General features: G+C 43.4%; 1 protein-coding gene across 1 annotated transcript in view; it reads right to left on the reverse strand.

Moving 5' to 3' along the window:
• LOC141047209 (neuronal acetylcholine receptor subunit alpha-7-like) overlaps positions 1-15,016 on the reverse strand; it is a 373,011-nt gene extending 357,995 nt beyond the window's left edge. The window contains exon 1 of the mRNA XM_073542164.1: positions 13,867-15,016. Coding sequence (XP_073398265.1) covers positions 13,867-13,945 — 79 coding nt within the window. The 5' untranslated portion in view covers positions 13,946-15,016. The remainder of the gene's footprint in view (positions 1-13,866) is intronic.
• Between the last annotated feature and the right edge of the window lie 6,869 nt (positions 15,017-21,885).

Genomic DNA, 21,885 nt, shown 5'->3' on the forward strand with positions numbered 1-21,885 from the left:
TCCTCTTCTATGTCATGTGCACCTTCCTCTGTGTCACCGTGTATGGTGGTATAGTGTGCGGGAAGGGGCACCTGAGTCTCATCAGGGTCAGAATCTGGCTCTGTACACTGCGAGGACAATGTAGTGCTCTGAGTGAATGTACCAGCAGAATCATCCATCAGCGGCTGTGCATCAGTGCACTCCATGTCAGATTCATCTTGGCCTGGGTAATTCACCATTTGACTTGATAATCCAGGCATGGTATGTGAAAACAGCTCCATGGAGTAATCAGTAGTATGGCCTGCGTCATCCTTCAATCTTGGTTGGGGTGAAGGACACAAGGAAAGGTGTGGTTCATGAACATGAGCCTCCAATGACGACTCAGTGCTTTTACTTTTTACAACTGAAGAAGAGGAGGCGATAGAGCTGGAGGCTGAGTCAGCAATGTAAGACAAAACTTTTTCCTGATGCTCTGGCTTTAAAAGCGGTTTGCCAACTCCTAGAAAACTAAGCGTTCGAGGCCTTATGTAGCCAGACGATGACGCAGGGTCAGCACCTCCTGCATTCGGTCCTATTTTGCTCTTGCCACTACCATCAGATCCACCACCAACACCATCATTACCAGCTGCCAACCCCCGCCCAATTCCACGGCCTCTTCCACCAGCCTTCCTCATTTTTGGTAGAAATGTAGACAAAATCCAACAAACTATATAGTAATGTAAAACAAGGTACAAGGTGTCTATAGGACAGGGGAGATTTTGAATTTCTGCAGACACTTGTGGACACTGGACACTTTTGGATTGTGTGAGGCCCACTGATATCTGAGCGCTATGTGACAGACTCGATGGCACAGCTGTGACCAAAGTGACTAGAGGATAAGGGAGATTTTGAATCTCTGCACACACTTTTGGACACTGGACACTTTTGGATTGTGTGAGGCCCACTGATATCTGAGCGCTATGTGACAGGCTCGATGGCACAGCTGTGACCAAAGTGACTAGAGGATAAGGGAGATTTTGAATCTCTGCACACACTTTTGGACACTGGATGGACACTTTTGGATTGTGTGAGGCCCACTGATATCTGAGCGCTATGTGACAGGCTCGATGGCACAGCTGTGACCAAAGTGACTAGAGGATAAGGGAGATTTTGAATCTCTGCACACACTTTTGGACACTGGACACTTTTGGATTGTGTGAGGCCCAATGAATATCTGAGCGCTATGTGACAGGCTCGATGGCACGCTGTGACCAAAGTGACTAGAGGATAAGGGAGATTTTGAATCTCTGCACACACTTTTGGACACTGGATGGACACTTTTGGATTGTGTGAGGCCCACTGATATCTGAGCGCTATGTGACAGGCTCGATGGCACAGCTGTGACCAAAGTGACTAGAGGATAAGGGAGATTTTGAATCTCTGCACACACTTTTGGACATTGGACACTTTTTGATTGTGTGAGGCCCAATGAATATCTGAGCACTATGTGACAGGCTCGATGGCACAGCTGTGACAAAAGTGACTAGAGGATAAGGGAGATTTTGAATCTCTGCACACACTTTTGGACACTGGATGGACACTTTTGGATTGTGTGAGGCCCACTGATATCTGAGCGCTATGTGACAGGCTCGATGGCACAGCTGTGACCAAAGTGACTAGAGGATAAGGGAGATTTTGAATCTCTGCACACACTTTTGGACACTGGACACTTTTGGATTGTGTGAGGCCCAATGAATATCTGAGCGCTATGTGACAGGCTCGATGGCACAGCTGTGACCAAAGTGACTAGAGGATAAGGGAGATTTTGAATCTCTGCACACACTTTTGGACACTGGATGGACACTTTTGGATTGTGTGAGGCCCACTGATATCTGAGCACTATGTGACAGGCTCGATGGCACAGCTGTGACCAAAGTGACTAGAGGATAAGGGAGATTTTGAATCTCTGCACACACTTTTGGACACTGGACACTTTTGGATTGTGTGAGGCCCAATGAATATCTGAGCGCTATGTGACAGGCTCGATGGCACAGCTGTGACCAAAGTGACTAGAGGATAAGGGAGATTTTGAATCTCTGCACACACTTTTGGACACTGGATGGACACTTTTGGATTGTGTGAGGCCCACTTATATCTGAGCGCTATGTGACAGGCTCGATGGCACAGCTGTGACCAAAGTGACTAGAGGATAAGGGAGATTTTGAATCTCTGCACACACTTTTGGACACTGGACACTTTTGGATTGTGTGAGGCCCAATGAATATCTGAGCGCTATGTGACAGGCTCGATGGCACAGCTGTGACAAAAGTGACTAGAGGATAAGGGAGATTTTGAATCTCTGCACACACTTTTGGACACTGGATGGACACTTTTGGATTGTGTGAGGCCCACTGATATCTGAGCGCTATGTGACAGGCTCGATGGCACAGCTGTGACCAAAGGGACTAGAGGATAAGGGAGATTTTAAATCTCTGCACACACTTTTGGACACTGGATGGACACTTTTGGATTGTGTGAGGCCCACTGATATCTGAGCGCTATGTGACAGGCTCGATGGCACAGCTGTGACCAAAGTGACTAGAGGATAAGGGAGATTTTGAATCTCTGCACACACTTTTGGACACTGGATGGACACTTTTGGATTGTGTGAGGCCCACTGATATCTGAGCGCTATGTGACAGGCTCGATGGCACAGCTGTTACCAAAGTGACTAGAGGATAAGGGAGATTTTGAATCTCTGCACACACTTTTGGATACTGGACACTTTTGGATTGTGTGAGGCCCAATGAATATCTGAGCGCTATGTGACAGGCTCGATGGCACAGCTGTGACAAAAGTGACTAGAGGATAAGGGAGATTGGATTGCTTTTAAAAAAGCAGTTTGCGGAGCAGTGGGTAAACAGCAATGCAGGAATGTCAGGAAGCCTTAGAAGGCAGCCCAACAACCAACACCACTGATACACCACTATATAGCCTCCCCTTGCACTGCACACACAGTGACTGGTGTGTTTTGCAGGCCAAATTGCAAGTAGCAGAAGCAGTTTTTTTGTCTTCTCAGCAGGACAAAAAAAAAATTGGGATTGCTTTTAAAAAAGCAGTTTGCGGAGCAGTGGGTAAACAGCAATGCAGGAATGTCAGGAAGCCTTAGAAGGCAGCCCAACAACCAACACCACTGATACACCACTATATAGCCTCCCCTTGCACTGCACACACAGTGACTGGTGTGTTGTGCAGGCCAAATCGCTAGAAGCAGAAGCAGTTTTTTTGTCTTCTTCCCTGCCTAACGCTCTCCCTACAGAATCAGCAGCAACCTCTCCCTATGCTAAGATCGGCAGAAGTAAGATGGCGGTCGGCGTGCACGCCCTTTTATACCCCCTGTGACGCCCACCAAAGCAAGCCAATCACTTGCATGCCCTTCTGAAAGATGGTGGTGACCCCTGCCTATGTCATCACGTTGCCCACAGTGTCCGTGGATCCTGATTGGCTGAAAAAGAGCGCAAAACAAACTTTTGAAACGCGACTTTGGCGCGTAAGTCGCCGACCTCGTGGCCGACCTCATCCTAGGGTCGGGTTTCGTTTCATGAAACCCGACTTTGCCAAAAGTCGGCGACTTTTGAATTTTTTCGACTCGTTTCGCTCAACTCTAATTACAACTGTAATATAATTTACTTTTTAGGAAACGGTTTTCCATAGAGGGACAAAGGGAAGGTCCTGCTACTGTGCAGGATGGTACTATGTCGCTTTTCTTCTTCATCTGATGTAGCGTAGAAGTCAGGGAAAAAGTGGGGAACGTGCTCTGGAAGCTATTGATGACTGTGTTATTTTTTTGCAGAGACGAGTCCTGGCTGGAAGAAGTGATGGCGGTTTGTGCTGGTTAATGAAAAAAAGCGAAGATGAAGGACTTCAACTACAGACGTCACTGGTGAGTCAATGTATTACATGTACACGCACACTATATACTGGGAACAGAGCTCCTGTGCGTAATCAGTGTATTACCTGTACACTGACAATATATAAAAATCTCCTCTGTATTATGTTACTGCTGATCACTGTATTACCTGTACACTGATGCTATATACAGAGCTCCTGTGTATAATGCTACTGGTGATCACTGTATTACCTGTACACTGACACTATATACAGAGCTCTTGTGTGTAAAGTCACCTGTGATCACTGTATTACTTGTACACTGACACTATATACAGAGCTACTGTGTATAATGCCTCTGGTGATCACTGTATTATCTGTACACTGACATTGTAAACAGAGATCTTGTGTTTAATGTCACTGGTGATCACTGTATTACCTGTACGCTGACAGTCTATACTGAGCTCCTGTGTATAATGTCAATAGTGATCACTGTATTATCTGTACACCGACACTATATACAGAGCTCTTGTGTATAAAGTCACCTGTGATCACTGTATTACCTGTACATTGACACTATATACAGAGCTCCTGTGTATAATGTCACTGGTGGTAATAACAGTGTTGTTAGTATTGTGGTTTATATTCATAATCAGTATTATAATATTCGGTCACTATGTGGTGGTAATTTGTGGTCAGGTCACGTGTGGCTGTATTTCTCCTTGTATGTGGTATTATTTGGTCCATATATGCTGGTAATATGTCATATTATTTGGTCACTATGTGGTGGTAATATGTGGCCTGGTGATGGTGTGGCAGTGTTTGTCCCTTGTAAGTAGTATTATTTGGTTACTATGTGGTCTGGTCATGGTGTGGCAGTATTTGTCCCATGTGTAGTATTATTCAGTTACTATGTAGTCTGGTCATAGTGTTTTGGTATTTCTTCCTGTATGTGGTGGTATTGGTCTTGGTATAAGGGATTGTGTTGTGTATGGCAGTCATTTGTTCTCTGTGTTATTAATAAGAGAAGATTCTTTATTTCCATTAAAGATTAAATTCATTGTACACAGCGCCAGAGATGCACTTACAGGGGTTCCCGTGGAAAAAAGTAATCACCTCTCCACAGGATGTGATAACGTATTGATTATTATTATTATTATTATTATACATTTATATAGCGCCATTTATTCCATGGCGCTTTACAGGGAAAAGGGGAAATATAGACAAGTACAATAAACATGTGCAAGACAAGGGACACACAAGTACAGAAGGAGAGGACTCTGCCTGCGAGGGCTCACAGTCTACAGGGATGGGTGAGGATACACTAGGAGAGGGTAGAGCTGGTTGTGCAGTGGTTCAGTAGACCGAGGATCATTGCAGGCTGTAGGCTTGTCAGAACAGGTGGATCTTCAGGTTTTTATTGAAGGTTTCCGTTGTTGGTGAGAGTCTGATGTGTTGCGGCAGAGAGTTCCAGAGTATGGGGGAAGCAAGGGAGAAGTCTTGTACGCGGTTGTGGGAAGAAGAGATGAGGGGGGAGTAGAGAAGGAGATCTTGAGAGGATCGAAGGTTGTGTGCGGGTAGGTACCGGGAGACCATGTTACAAATGTATGGAGGAGACAGGTTGTGGATAGCTTTGTATGTCATGGTTAGGGTTTTTCAACCAAAGAACCCCAATAATGTAAACTACCATAATTATACATCCCAGTTATGGGGGCACACAGTAGATGTGCAGGAGCCACCTGTGTTTTACTGCCAATGTTTCTCTATAATGGGTATAACGACTGACAGATATTTGCATATAGCTGTAGGGTGGGCCCCTAGAGTCAATTCCCCTGGTGGGCCCCAGACACCCCAGTCCGACCCTGGGTGTGGGAGAGGGGACAGGGCACTGGGGGGCTGATTATTATTCTGTTTTGATATGAAATTATATGCAGTCCATCACATGTAATAGTTGCTGTCTGTGGATACTGGAGATGGGGAGATAGGGAGCTTTTTATACTTGTGAGATGGGTCTTTTATAAGTATTAATATAAGGCTGGTTTTACACTTGCCGTGTTTGTGCTGGCCGTTTTTGTGGCCCCAATAGATTTCTATGGGGCCTCAAAATTGGCCCGCAAAAACTAGTAGGAGGGCTCCGTATGGCTGTGAGGGCCATATTTGGGGCCATGAAAAAATATTGAGCTTGCTCAATAGTTTTCACGGCTTATGGACACGACCATAATGCATTTCAGTGGTACCGCAAAAACGTTAGCTTGTTTTTGCGGTACACCATATTTGCAGATCAACGTTTATTCCCCTGCTATTTGTTATAATAGGACAAAATGGCGATCTGAGAAAGTTTTTTACGGCCCATTTTTGTGGGAGACCGCAAAAATCACGGCAATATGGCCCGCAAAAACGGCCCGTAATAACGGCCCGCAAAAAACACGGCAAGTGTAAAACCAGCCTAAGAAGTATAACAATACAGCTTAATACATTATTAGTAAGGTAATATTTCAGTATTAGTATAACAAGGATAAGTAATAGAATAATGGCACAGACTGATGCCGTATAACTCATGTGAGGATCGCATCGCAATCCTCGGACTAGCCGGTTCCACTCCTGACATGAGCATGATGGATTACTATGCAGCTGTCACAGTTAGGTGTGGAGAGCTGACAGTGAGTCCAAGGATTGCGATGCGATCCTCACACAAGAAATATGTCCGTCTGTCTGCCCCCTAACAAGTTTAACTGTAGAGTAACCACGAGCTGCATTCTATTTAATAATATCATGATAAGCAATTTATTATTATCACTCCGAGACTACAGAGTGCAAAATCATGATGGGGAGCATCTGCCACCATAATTTGGCAGTCTGTAGTCTCGGAGTGACTGCAGACATTTATCTCAACCCTCTAATAACTTTATAATAATAAATTGCTTATTACTATAAAATTATTAAACAGAATGTAACTACTGGGTTGCAGGCGGTGCTGAGTCGGGTGTCAGTGCCGGGGAGAGGTTACAGCCATCACTCTCTATACACAAAGCAGTGACTGAAACCGTGTCACGCCACCCATGTGACTGAAAGAGCAAGGCTGCCAGGAGGAATAAAGCTAATTTCCTCCAGGCAGTGGGACTCTCAGTGCAGGCGCCGCGCCATGTCAGAATGCTATTAACTATTATACTTTGTATTGGAGGACAAGTGACCTTGTAGCACAATAGTAAGGTTGCTGGCTGCTGTCCCTAGAATGAAGCTTTTGTATTGGAGGAGCAGTGGGGACATCATTATACAGTCATATGTTAAAGTTTGGGCACCCCTATTAATGTTAACCTTTATTCTTTATAACAATTTTGGTTTTTGCAACAGCTATTTCAGTTTCAGATATCTAATAACTGATGGACTCAGTTATATTTCTGGATTCAAATGAGGTTTATTGTATTAACAGAAAATGTGCAATCTGCCTTTAAACAAAATTTGACCGGTGCAAAAGTATGGGCACCCTTATCATTTTCTTGATTTGAACACTCCTAACTACTTTTTACTGACTTCCTGAAGCACTAACTTGGTTTTGTAACCTCATTGAGCTTTGAACTTTATAGCCAGGTGTATCATATCATGAGAAAAGGTATTTAAGGTGGCCACTTGCAAGTAGTTCTCCTATTTGATTCTCCTATGAAGAGTGGCATCATGGGCTCCTCAAAACAACTCTCAAATGATCTGAAAACAAAGATTATTCAACATAGCTTTTCAGGGGAAGGATACAAAAAGTTGTCTCAGAGATTTAACCTGTCAGTTTCCACTGTGAGGAACATAGTAAGGAAATGGAAGAACACAGGTACAGTTCTTGTTAAGCCCAGAAGTGGCAGGCCAAGAAAAATATCAGAAAAGCAGAGAAGAAGAATGGTGAGAACAGTCAAGGACAATCCACAGACCACCTCCAAAGACCTGCAGTATCATCTTGCTGCAGATGGTGTCACTGAGCATCGGTCAACAATACAGCGCACTTTGCACAAGGAGAAGCTGTATGGGAGAGTGATGCGAAAGAAGCCGTTTCTGCAAGCACGCCACAAACAGAGTCGCCTGAGGTATGCAAAAGCACATTTGGACAAGCCAGTTACATTTTGGAAGAAGGTCCTGTGGACTGATGAAACAAAGATTAAGTTGTTTGGTCATACAAAAAGGCGTTATGCATGGAGGCTAAAAAAACACAGCATTCCAAGAAAAACACTTGCTACCCACAATAAAATTTGGTGGAGGTTCCATCATGCTTTGGGGCTGTGTGGCCAATGCCGGCACTGGGAATCTTATTAAAGTTGAGGGTCGCATGGATTTAACTCAGTATCAGCAGATTCTTGACAATAATGTGCAAGAATTAGTGACGAAGTTGAAGTTACGCAGGGGATGGATATTTCAGCAAGACAATGATCCAAAACACCGCTCCAAATCTACTCAGGCATTCATGCAGAGGAACAATTACAATGTTCTGGAATGGTCATCCCAGTCCCCAGACCTGAATATCATTGAACATCTGTGGGATGATTTGAAGCGGGCTGTCTATGCTCGGCGACCATCAAACTTAACTGAACTGGAATTGTTTTGTAAACAGGAGTGGTCACAAATACCTTCATCCAGGATCCAGGAACTCATTAATAGCTACAGGAAGCGACTAGAGGCTGTTATTTTTGCAAAAGGAGGATCTATGAAATATTAATGTCACTTTTATGTTGAGGTGCCCATACTTTTGCACCGGTCAAATTTTGTTTAAATGCAGATTGCACATTTTCTGTTAGTACAATAAACCTCATTTGAATCCAGAAATATAACTGAGTCCATCAGTTATTAGATATATGAAACTGAAATAGCTGTTGCAAAAACCAAAATTGTTATAAAGAAAAAAGGTTAACATTAATAGGGGTGCCCAAACTTTAACATATGACTGTATGTATCATTATATGTATGTGTGCAGTAATAGCGACAGTGGCTCAGTATTGGGGTATCAGCAGGATGAGGAGTTTGTGCAGGTTGGGAATTCATTTACACATGGAAAGACGAAAAGCAATGGGATGAAATTGAAAGGGAGAAGATACAGATTAGATATTAGAAAAAACTTTTTGAAAGTGGGGGTGATGAATGAGTGGCACAGGCTGCCATGAGCGGTGGTGAGTTCTACTTCAATGGAAGTCTTCAGACAGAGGCTGGACAGACATGTGTCTGAGATGGTTTAGTGAGTGCTGCATTGAGCAGGGTGATGGACACAATGATGTTTGAGCTCTCTTCCAACTGTACCATTCTAGGATTCTATATGAGGACAGTGCTGGAAATGTGAGAAGTCAGATGTGTTTTTGTTGTAATCTCTGCAGATGAGTCCTGACTGTAAGAAGTTGTCATGTCGGTCTGGGCCAGATGGAAAAGACGTGAAAAGTGAACGACTCCATCAGAAAGAATGTCAGCTGTAAGTCACCATCTATAACTGTGCTATAATCTCTTATATGGTCTGCAGGACTGGTATCTATCACTATATGTTACCAGTGTCAGACTGGAGTACCTTGGACCCACCAGAGAAAAATCATTCTTGGGGCCCACCATCATACATCCCAACTTTTGAAGAAAGGAAAGAGGGACAAAGGCTGCAGCACGGCAAATTTTAGACCAGGCCCCAAACACACCCATTTCACAACTAGCCACACCCATGCCCACGCCCCGACCACACCCATTTAGCACTGCTGATCACACTGACTGGTACTGAGGGCACAGTGGCTGGCATTATGGGCACAGTGGCTGGTACTGAGGAAAAGAAAGAAAGAACTGAGAGAGATAAAAAAGAAAACAGAGAGAGAAAGAAACAAAGAAAGTAGAGAGAGAAAGAACAGAGAGAGAAAGAAAGAACGAACAGAGAGCAAAACAAAGAAAAAACAGAGAGAAAGAAAGAATGAACAGAGAGAGAATAGAGAGAGAGAAAGAAAGAGGGGAAACAAAGAAAGAACAGAGAGAGATAGAAAGAAAGAACAGAGAGAGAGAAAGTGGAAAGAAAGAACAGAGAGAGAGAGAAAGAAGAGAGAGAGAAAGAAAGAGGGGAAAGAAAGAACTGAGAGAGAAAGAAAGAAAGAGAAAAAACAGAGAGGGAGAGAGAAAGAAAGAACAGAGAGAGAAAGAAGAAAACAGAGAGAGAGAAGGAAAGAGGGGGAAGAAAGAAAGAAAGAGGGGAAAGAAAGAACAGAGAGAGAAAAAGAGGGGAAAGAAAGGAGAGAGAGAAGAGGGGAAAGAAAGAACAGAGAGAGAAAGAAAAAGAGAAACAAAGGGAAGAAAGAACAGAGAGAAAGAAAGAACAGAGAGATATAGAAAAAGAAAAAAAAGATTAGCGAGACAAAGAAAGAACAGAGAGAGAAAGAAACAGAGAAAGAAAGAAAAAACAGAGAAAGAAAGATTAGAGAGGGAAAGAAAGAACAGAGCGAGAGAAAGAAACATAGAGAAAGAAAGAAACAGAGAGAGAAAGAAAGAAAGAACAAAGAAAAACAGAGAAAGAAAGATTAGAGAGTGAAAGAAAGAACAGAGAGAAAGAATGAAAGATTAGAGAGGGAAAGAAAACAGAAAGAAACAGAGAGAAAAAAGGAAAGAACAGAGAAAGAAACAGAGAGAAAGAAAGATTAGAGAGGGAAAGAAAGAACAGAGAGAGAAAGAAACAGAGAGAGAAAGAAAGATTCTATAAAGATACTATAGCAGCCCGGCTCCCATTGTAGTGCCCACCTGAGCCTCCCGTTGCAGGAAATATGATCCGCTCACATGGCCACATTCCCCATTCCAAGGCAATCCCGCTGTCGGAGGAGGACACGGTGATGGATCTGAAGCATTCCCTGAAGTGCCTCCATGGTTCCGTCACAATCTCCTCCCGAAATTACCTAATTTCTGATCAGCTTCCAGCACGTCACTTCCGATGCAACGTCACGTGCGAGTTTTAAAGTGCTCCTTGGGGCTCCGCTGTGTACACCTGTGTCTGCGGGAAAGTAAGCTCCCAGCCGGGACAGCAGGGCAGACTTTCAAAATCAGGATTGTCCCGCTGGATCCAGGACGGCTGGGAGGTATGAATGCTCCCATCATACACCTGTACACGTACAGCTCCACACACCTCATACACACACTGTTCCATATTGTATGCCTCGTACACACACGGCTCCGCTCCTTACACCTCGCACAACACGGCTCCACTCAGTACACACATGGCTCCACTCGTAAACCTCGCACTCATAGCTCTGCTCCGCTCTGTACACACACGGCTCAGCTCCGTACACTTCATACACACAGGGCTCCATTTTGTACACCCCATACACATGCGGTTCCGCTCTGTACACCCCGTGCACACATGGCTCCGTACACTTCATACACACAGGGCTCCGTTCCGTACACCTCGTACTCACACGGCTCTGCTCAGTACACCTCACACACACACGGCTCCGCTCCGTACACCTCGTATACACACGGCTCCGTTCTGTACACCAAGTACACACACAGTTCCACTCTGTACACCAAGTACACATGCAGCTCCGCTCCACACACCCCATACACACGCGGCTCCGCTCCGTACAACTCGTACACACACAGCTCTGCTCCGCACACCCCATACACATGCGGCTCTGCTCCGTACACACGCGGCTCCACTCCATACACCTCCTACACACACAGATCTGCTCCATACACCAAGTGCACACACAGCTCCGCTCTGTACACACGTGGCTCCGCTCTGCACACCCCATACACACGTGGCTCTACTCTGTACACCTTGTACACACGCAGCTCCATTCCTTACACCTCGTACACACACGGCTCCGCTCCGTACATCACGTACACACATGGCTCTGCTCCGCACACCCCATACACACGCGGCTCTGCTCCGTACACCCCATACAGATGTGGCGCCACTCCGTACACCTGGTACACTCACGGCTCCGCTCCGTACACCTTGTACACACATAGCTCTGCTACATTCACCCTGTAAACCCCTCCTGACCCCACACATAAACTTCCCCTTATCCAGCATCATGACAACCAGCACAGCAGAGTCCTGAATACACTGAGGCCCCTGATCATGTGACCCCTGACTCCTTCCCTCCTGTGACCTCATCACAGGTCCTGTGCGCACAGAAGACTAGCGACGTCATTGCTGGCTGTGAGGGGCTGCGGTGGGTCTCTCCAGGAGGGCGAGGATGGGGTGCATGGGGGTGTGTGGCTTTTCTTAGTGCAGTGCAGGAAAAATAGACCCACCCGGGCGGGAAACTGGGTGGGGGGTTAAAATCGGGACACACTATTGACATGCAGGGCAGGGACTAATGAAGGAGGCAGGGGATGGGGGCGGGGCCCATCAGAGGATGCTCCGGTATCCCGGTGCCTCAGTCCGACCCTGTATGTTACCATATGGCGGTAATATCAGTGCTGGTCTTTGTACAGAGACTTATTTTCAATAACAGTGCGGTCATCTCCTGAGGTTCCCCTATATCACCATAGTTATAATCATGATTACCTGGTTAGGGGCCACAGGCGGCCACAGACAGAAAAGGGCCCTGTGCAAGAACAATATATGTTGCACCTTCTTTGGAGGTAGAAATGGGCCCCCTTACCTCTTGCGCCCAAATGCAACCGCACAGGTTGCACCAAATGATATTTCCGCCTATTCGGGGGGCCCATTCAGATGTTTCGCCCGCCGAACTGCACCCCTAGCTACGCCTCTGGTGACCAGTCATATAGTTTCATAAATTTGGCACACGCCACATATAAATTACATCAATTTTGAAGACAAAACATTCCTTGAAAAATTATACTAGCATTTCATCCACATCCCACATATTCAAAACATCATTAACTACTTCATTTAAACTATTTCAGGAAAAGGCTATACAGGACTGATGCTCAGGGGCCAATCCTTTCTTACTGCTGAATACTTCCAATAAAGCTTATGGCAAAGAAAAATCAGCTGCTTCTAGTCAATAGATTTTTTTGATGACTAAAGCCTTGGAAACTAAAATGACACTTATGTCCAAATGTGTTCATAGAATAATATTAATTAAAATAATTGTGAATTAATTATTGGAGAGAATATAAAATACAGGGACATAAGTAAAACACAGAAAAAGCATGGCACAAAATTCATAAATATAAGCGAAGAAAGGAAAATGCCATTATCACATTAAAGATTGCCTAGTTATCCTATTTATTTTGCCTTTTCTCTCTCTCCTCTATTTTCTCAATCTGTCTAGATATCTCTTGTCTATCTATCTGTCTAGCTATCTCATAGCTAAAAAAAAAAAAATAGCCTTAAAAAAACTTAAGGTTGGAGATATTAAATACAGCATGATTTTAGAACCCCTTAAGAAAACAAGATGTAAAACAAATATAAATGACAGAATTCAGATAGTTACTGCTAAATGAAAAATTACACATTTATATTATTATTATTATTATTATTATTATAATAATAATAAAATATTGTAATATTATTTTGTTATATAGATAGTGACTGACTGGCATGTTAGACTAATGCTTAAAATGATCCATGGTGATCTTGCTACGTTCCTGCTAAGTACATTCCAAAGTAGCATATGAAATTATTTGGTCTGCATGTAAGGAATCCTTTTAGGCTTTTATAAAGTTTATTAAAAATGTCTGGCAGATTACATGTGTATAATCAAATAGGAGTTGTGGAAAGACAGTAAGGATTTGATAAATGAAGAATAAAGATGGATAGATAGATGACAGATAGATAGATAGATAGATAGATAGATAGATAGATAGATAGGTATGGGAAAGATAGATAGATAATAGATAGATAGATCGATAATAGATATAAAGATAGATAGATAAGGGAAAGATAGATAGATGATTGATTGGACATGTGTTCAGGTTTCCATAGGATTGCAGGTAATCCATCACACATACCTTAATAAAGTGAAATATCACATAACACAGCAGATATATAGAAATGTATATAAGGGGATATCACAGATTGAGTGAGTACAGCATGTAAGGAAAATCAGAATGACCACTTACCTCTAAGGAAGGTGAGAGACCAAAATATCCATAGGTAGAACCCATTAGCTAGGATCCTCAGCCACTTTTCTGCCAGCATTGTAGTAATACACTTGGTCCAGAGAGGTGATGCCTACTAAAATCACACACTGGCTTCACACAAATCCGAAATGGACTCTTAGCTGTTTTCCAAATAACACATCTTCATTGATAAAGCAATAGCAGCAATAAAACATTGTATCCCACAGGTGACATAAACTTCCAGATGTGGCTACATCCTGAGGAGGAAGACTCAGTACAGGATAGTGCTAAAATCTACACATCTAATATCTGCCACCCAAGAACAGGAGAAAGGAGAAAGCCAGAGAGCAAATATTGCTCAGAGGATAAAGAGGGAGTGTGATTTTCTGCCCTGTGCATACAGAACATGGATGAGGAAGACTAGGAGGAGTGAGGGATGCTCAGAGCTGCTCAGACACCTCCAGGATCTGCTCTCTTCTGGCAATGCTGTGTGTGGCTGCAGTAGCCATCAGGTGGATCAGCAGTGGTATTATACTAGCCCCAGGTAGGAGAGGAGAGCTACTCTACATGCTTGCCTCCTACAAAAAATGCAGATTATGCCAAGTGGAGTAACTGATCTATAGCTGTCATTTCCTTTATAACAAGCAGCAAATGTCACTTAGAATCTAGCTTTAAAAGACATAATCAATACTTATTGATATATGTGTTTAATGCATGTCTGTGAGGATTTAACCTGCATGTAACATTAAAGAGCATTAGCACTACGATCAGTAGATCACTTATTATAGCTTTCATAGGGGCTGTCACCTAGCTTTCCAGACTTCTGTGAAATGACATTAAGCTTGATTTATTGCATCGCTAGGCAAATTAGCCCCCCTGAAGTCAGGGAACACTGGGTATCATCGCTGGGTTATCGGTAATGGTGACCTTGAAGGTTGCAGCCATACTTTAATATAGAATATAACATCACTGCAACAACCAGACTCCTCAGCGCCCTGGAGATTTCTGGGTTTAACAAGTGCTGCGTTACTTTTCTATAATTCATGCTCAGCACAGTATATGTGCCATATTATAGAAAAAACCTTGGCACACAGTATAGTTTGAATCCAATATTTATTCTTCCAGAAAAAAACCTATCATGGGACCCAGATAATACAGACAAAAAATAACAACGTTTCGGCTATTCAGCCTTTCTCAAGATTTTATCTAAATCAAGAAAATCAGAAATAATAACACATGAATAAAGGAGAAAAAAAAAAAGGGGGGGGAGAAATTTTCCAGTACATACTAAAATTGAAAAAAACAAACAAACAAAGTAAATGAAAAGACGTGTGAATCTCATGCAGTATGAGGTCCTCCAAAAAAAAAATATATATATATATATATTCCATATAAATGATATACTACCTTGCAGCATATTTCAGTCACGTTATATAACAGAGCATATCCTGGTAATGTCATATGGTGTCAAACGCACATTTCAAAAAAACTCAAAAGAAAAGACTGCTATCCCTCAGAGACCACCTTTTCATGTAGTAAATAACTATTACCATCATATAGGAGCTACAGTGATGTCGCAAAAACAAGGAAAAGTACCTGCATAAGCAAAGGTCCATGTACACTCACTGGCCACTTTATTAGGTACACCTGTCCAACTGTGTGTTAAGACTTAATTTCTAATCAGCCAATCACATGGCGGCAACTCAGTGCATTTAGGCATGTAGACATGGTCAAGACAATCTCCTGCAGTTCAAACCGAGCATCAGTATGGGGAAGAAAGGTGATTTGAGTGCCTTTGAACGTGGCATGATTGTTGGTGCCAGAAGGGCTGGTCTGAGTATTTCAGAAACTGCTGATCTACTGGGATTTTCACGCACAACCATCTCTAGGGTTTACAGAGAATGGTCCGAAAAAGAAAAAAAATCCAGTGAGCGGCAGTTCTGTGGCCGGAAATGCCTTGTTGATGCCAGAGGTCAGAGGAGAATGGGCAGACTGGTTCGAGCTGATAGAAAGGCAACAGTGACTCAAATTGCCACCCGTTACAACCAAGGTAGGCAGAAGAGCATCTCTGAACGCACAGTGCGTCGAACTTTGAGGCAGATGGGCTACAGCAGCAGAAGACCACACTGGGTACCACTCCTCTCAGCTAAGAACAGGAAACTGAGGCTACAATTTGCACAAGCTCATCGAAATTGGACAGTAGAAGATTGGAAAATCGTTGCCTGGTCTGATGAGTCTCGATTTCTGCTGCGACATTCGGATGGTAGGGTCAGAATTTGGCGTAAACAACATGAAAGCATGGATCCATCCATCCTTGTATCAACGGTTCAGGCTGGTGGTGGTGGTGTCATGGTGTGGGGAATTTTTTCTTGGCACTCTTTGGGCCCCTTGGTACCAATTGAGCATCGTTGCAACGCCACAGCCTACCTGAGTATTGTTGCTGACCATGTCCATCCCTTTATGACCACAATGTACCCAACATCTGATGGCTACTTTCAGCAGGATAATGCGCCATGTCATAAAGCTCGAATCATCTCAGATTGGTTTCTTGAACATGACAATGAGTTCACTGTACTCAAATGGCCTCCTCAGTCACCAGATCTCAATCCAATAGAGCATCTTTGGGATGTGGTGGAACGGGAGATTCGCATCAGGGATGTGCAGCCGACAAATCTGCGCCAACTGTGTGATGCCATCATGTCAATATGGTCCAAAATCTCTGAGGAATGCTTCCAGCACCTTCTTGAATCTCTGCCACGAAGAATTGAGGCAGTTCTGAAGGCAAAAGGGGTCCAACCCGTTACTAGCATGGTGTACCTAATAAAGTGGCCAGTGAGTGTATATCACGATTAAGAATCCCTCCACATTCAATTCATATAGGTGATCAATGAAAAAATCCTTCTATTGGCAAAAAAACAAAAATAAATATCACAAGCAAGCACAAAATTAACTAATCAAGCAAGGGGTTAACACCCGTTATAACATACCACCAAAGTGTTCGTCCTAGAAGCATAACGACAAGCGCCAATGTGAGTTGCGGTGGACGCTGAATGCAGCGGCGTTTCTTAAATGCCATGGTGAATAATCACTTCTGGGAATTGTGTCAGCGTCCAGGATAACATAGCCCGCATGTGCCGCCTAAGGCCACTTTCACACTTCAGGCTTTTTGTCCCGGCACGATGCGGGGAAAAACCGGACTACCGGATCCGGCCGCAAACGCAGACACCGGATCCTTCTTTCTGCCGGATATATTCCTGGCAGAGAAGGTTTCCGGGCATGCGTAGTGCGAAAAACCGGTCCGGCGTTGGGAAAAAACGTTACATGCAACGTTTTTTCCAGACGCCGGACCAGCTATTTTCTCCGGATCCGGCAAAAACCGGACGCGCCGCATTGCCATCCGGCGCAATGCGGCAGCAATGAAACAGCACGGGGAAAAAGCCGGATCTGGTCGTAACAGGCGCCGGATCTGGCAGTCCGGTTTTTCGCCGCACCATGCCGGATACCGAAAGCCTGAAGTGTGAAAGCGGCCTAAACATGATGTAAAAAACCGAGTCCCTCTCAGAGGGAGAAGTGCTATGTGCCCGAAGAAAGCTGGAAAGTCCTGAAGTCAGTAACACCACTACCGTTGTCCACAGAAAAGAAGTGCACCACTACCGTAGCCCACAGAAAAAAAGTGCATGGACACAGAGGTCCATATAACAATCAAGTGACTGGTTTATCACAGGTGTAATCAGACTGCAACTGAGGAAGAGAGAAAAAGAAAAAGGATATTAATATACCTGTGATATTAATAAAAAAATAATAAAACTTACTAAATAAGATGTTATTACATCCTAAAGATGGGATAATTATTTATATAAATGTATAAAGAACAAAACCAAAATAATAAAATTTATATATAGAAAATGTCTATGCGAAGGTACGCACTAATAGAGTACACATAAAAAGCCGAGACAAAAGGAACATATATAATTATTATAATTATTTATGTAAAGGGGAATCCCACCACTAGTAATGTGGATCCATCATGATTAGAGGGGATATTTCATATTATTGATCGAAATACAATTAGCTGGAAATATCATAGTCTCTATTTAACCCAAACGGTGTCAAAGTCTGAAGTGTGTGTATCCAAAACGATTCTCGCTCCTTTAATCTCTTAATTCTATCTCCACGTCTCCTGGCCATCGGTACCTGGTCTATTACCTGATATCTCAACTGTGCCACTGAATGACCACAAGACAAAAAATGTGCTGGAATGGGTAATAATGTACGGCCACACCTGATACTTGATCTATGTTGTGAGATGCGGTCCCGGATATGCTGGGTAGTTTCCCCAACATATCCGAGACCGCACGGACACTTAACAAGATACACTACGAAAGACGAATCGCAGGTGAAATGTCCATTGATCGGATATCGTCATCCGGTATGGGGATGCGAAAAAGTGTCACCCTTGGTAATATTAGAACATTGTAGACATCCCAAACAAGGAAACGTCCTTTTCGAGATGTAGTCAACATTTTCTGTATAAGTTCCCTTTTACTAGAGCCCACATCAGCTCTCACAACCAGGTTCCTAATATTATTAGATCTCCCAAAACACATCAAGGGTTTGGGGAGAAATTCCGGGATAGAAGGATGCGAATTTCTCGAAACATCCCAGTGTTTAAGTATACAATGATTTATGAGGTTATTGAAAGGGTAAAACATGCTCACAAAGGCCACTCTATTGGTGTTCTTCATATGCGTGGGGGGATTGCTATGTTGTCTCAATATGTGAGTCGGATAACCCCTATTACGGAAACATGTGTCCATCTCTCGATGTCTAAGTTCTCTAGTCACAGGATCTGAAACTATCCGGTCAATCCTCACATGTTGTGATTTTGGTAATGCTCGCTTGACATGCAGTGGATGACTACTTTCAAAATGAAGTAAACTATTCTTGTCAGTGGGCTTAATATACAGGTCCGTTTCGATGGTACCATCAGGTTTGATGATCACGAGTGTGTCAAGAAAATTGATTGAATGACAATCGTGATGTATGGAGAAAGTAAGTCCTGTCATACACTTATTCACATCATTGAAAAAGCTCAAGAGTGTTTCTTCATCCCCCGTCCAGATTAGAAAGATGTCGTCAATATAACGTTTCCAATATATTGGATATGATGCAAATAGCGAATGGGTATATACAAAAGAGTCCTCAAATTGTGCCATGAAAATATTGGCATGGGGGGGTGCCAAATTAGAACCCATGGCGGTTCCCTTGTTTTGTATATAAAATTGGTCTTAAAAAGCAAAAAAATTTTTGTCAAAATTAACGTGAGTAGGTCTCTACAAAACTCGATCTGGTCACCAGAAAAGTAATATGGTTAGTAGTGTTGAGCGATACCGTCCGATACTTAAAAGTATCGGATCGGATGGTATCGGCCGATCTAAAAAAAATATCGGGTATCGCCGATTCTGATTCCGGAAGTCCCATTCAAGTCTATGGGACTTCCGGTATCGGAATAAGAAAAACCCTATTTTTGCCTTGTACAGCCTCTCTGGGGTCTGTACGGGCCTTTCGGGGGGCTGTGCCGGCCTGCCGGGGGGTCTGTGCAGGCTCCGGTGGTCTGTGCCGGCCTGCCGGGGGGCTGTGCTGGCCTGCCGGGGGGTCTGTGCAGGCTTCGGTGGTCTGTGCCGGCCTGCCGGGGGGCTGTGCCGGCCTGCCGAGGGGTCTGTGCAGGCTCCTGTGGTCTGTGCCGGCCTGCCGAGGGGCTGTGCCGGCCTGCCGGGGGGTCTGTGCAGGCTCCGGTGGTCTGTGCCGGCCTGCCGGGGGGCTGTGCCGGCCTGCCGGTGGTCTGTGCAGGCTCCGGTGGTCTGTGCCGGCCTGCCAGGGGGCTGTGCCGGGCCTGCCGGTGGTCTGTGCAGGCTCCGGTAGTCTGTGCAGGCATCGTCCGATGGGACTTCAAGTCCCATCGGGTGATGCCTGCTACCATGACAGTGATTGACACATTAGCCAATGATGGGACAGTAGTAGTCCCATCATCCGGCTAATGTGTTGAATGTATAAAAAAAAAAAAAAAAAATTTACATGCTACATACATGCTACATACATACAACATGCATACTACATGCAACATACATACTACATACATGCTACATACATACAACATGCATAATACATATATTCTACATGTAACATACATACTACATACATGCTACATACTACATGCATGCTACATACTACATACATGCTACATACATACTACATACATAATACATATATACTACATGCATGCAACATACATACTATATATATACTATATATACTACATGTAACATACATACTACATATATACTACATGCATACTACATACATACTACATACATGCTACATACATACTACATACATAATACATATATACTACATGCATGCAACATACATACAACATATATACTACATGCATGCAACATGCATACTACATATATACTATATATACTACATGTAACATACATACTACATATATACTACATGCATACTACATACATACTACATACATGCTACATACATACTACATACATAATACATATATACTACATGCATGCAACATACATACAACATATATACTACATGCATGCAACATGCATACTATATATATACTGTATATACTACATGTAACATACATACTACATATATACTACATGCATACTACATACATACTACATACAAGCTACATACATAATACATATATACTACATGCATGCAACATACATACAACATATATACTACATGCATGCAACATGCATACTACATATATACTATATATACTACATGTAACATACATACTACATATATACTACATGCATACTACATACATACTACATACATAATACATATATACTACATGCATGCAACATACATACAACATATATACTACATGCATGCAACATGCATACTATATATATACTATATATACTACATGTAACATACATACTACATATATACTACATGCATACTACATACATACTACATACATGCTACATACATACTACATACATAATACATATATACTACATGCATGCAACATACATACAACATATATACTACATGCATGCAGCATGCATACTACATATATACTATATATACGACATGTAACATACATACTACATATATACTACATGCATACTACATACATACTACATACATGCTACATACATACTACATACATACACTACATGCATGCAACATATATACTACATATATACCACATGCATGCAACATGCATACTACATATATACTGCATATATACTACATGCATGCAACATACATATATACTACATACAATACATACATATAGACATACAGTACATATAACATAGAGTACATACTCACCGTCACTTGTCACTTTGATCCCCGAAGCCATTGTCGCCTGAGGAATAAATATCAAAATAAAAAAAAACACCAATATACTTACCCCGATCCGCAGAAGTCCACGAGGGTCCCACGTCCATCTTGCGTGGAGAACAGCAGCATCAGCTGATGCTACCGTTCTCTACCAGCTCCAGGAATACAATGACGGAAGGTAGGTATCCTTCCGCACTGTATTCCTCCACCACTTAAAAAAAAAAAGTCCCTAGTCTCACTTTATGCCATTGCTGCGTGGGAAATGTATTATTTTTTTTTTTACATTCAACACATTAGCCGGATGATGGGACTACTACTGTCCCATCATTGGCCAATGTGTCAACCACTGTCATGGTAGCAGGCATCGCCCGATGGGACTTGTAGTCCCATCGAACGATGCCTGCACAGACCCCCGGAGCCTGCACAGACCACCGGCAGGCCGGCACAGCCCCCAAGGGAAAGGGCGGCACAGACCACCGGAGCCTGCACAGACCACCGGCAGGCCGGCACAGCCCCCCGGCAGGCCGGCACAGACCACCGGAGCCTGCACAGACCACCGGCAGGCCGGTACAGACCCCCGGACAGTCGGCACAGCCCCCCCGAAGGCCCGAACTGACGGCGCATCATGAT

Source organism: Dendrobates tinctorius, unplaced genomic scaffold (genome assembly GCF_039654945.1).
Source record: "Dendrobates tinctorius isolate UK_male_01 unplaced genomic scaffold, ASM3965494v1 ptg000011l, whole genome shotgun sequence".
Taxonomy (NCBI): Eukaryota; Metazoa; Chordata; class Amphibia; order Anura; family Dendrobatidae; genus Dendrobates; species Dendrobates tinctorius.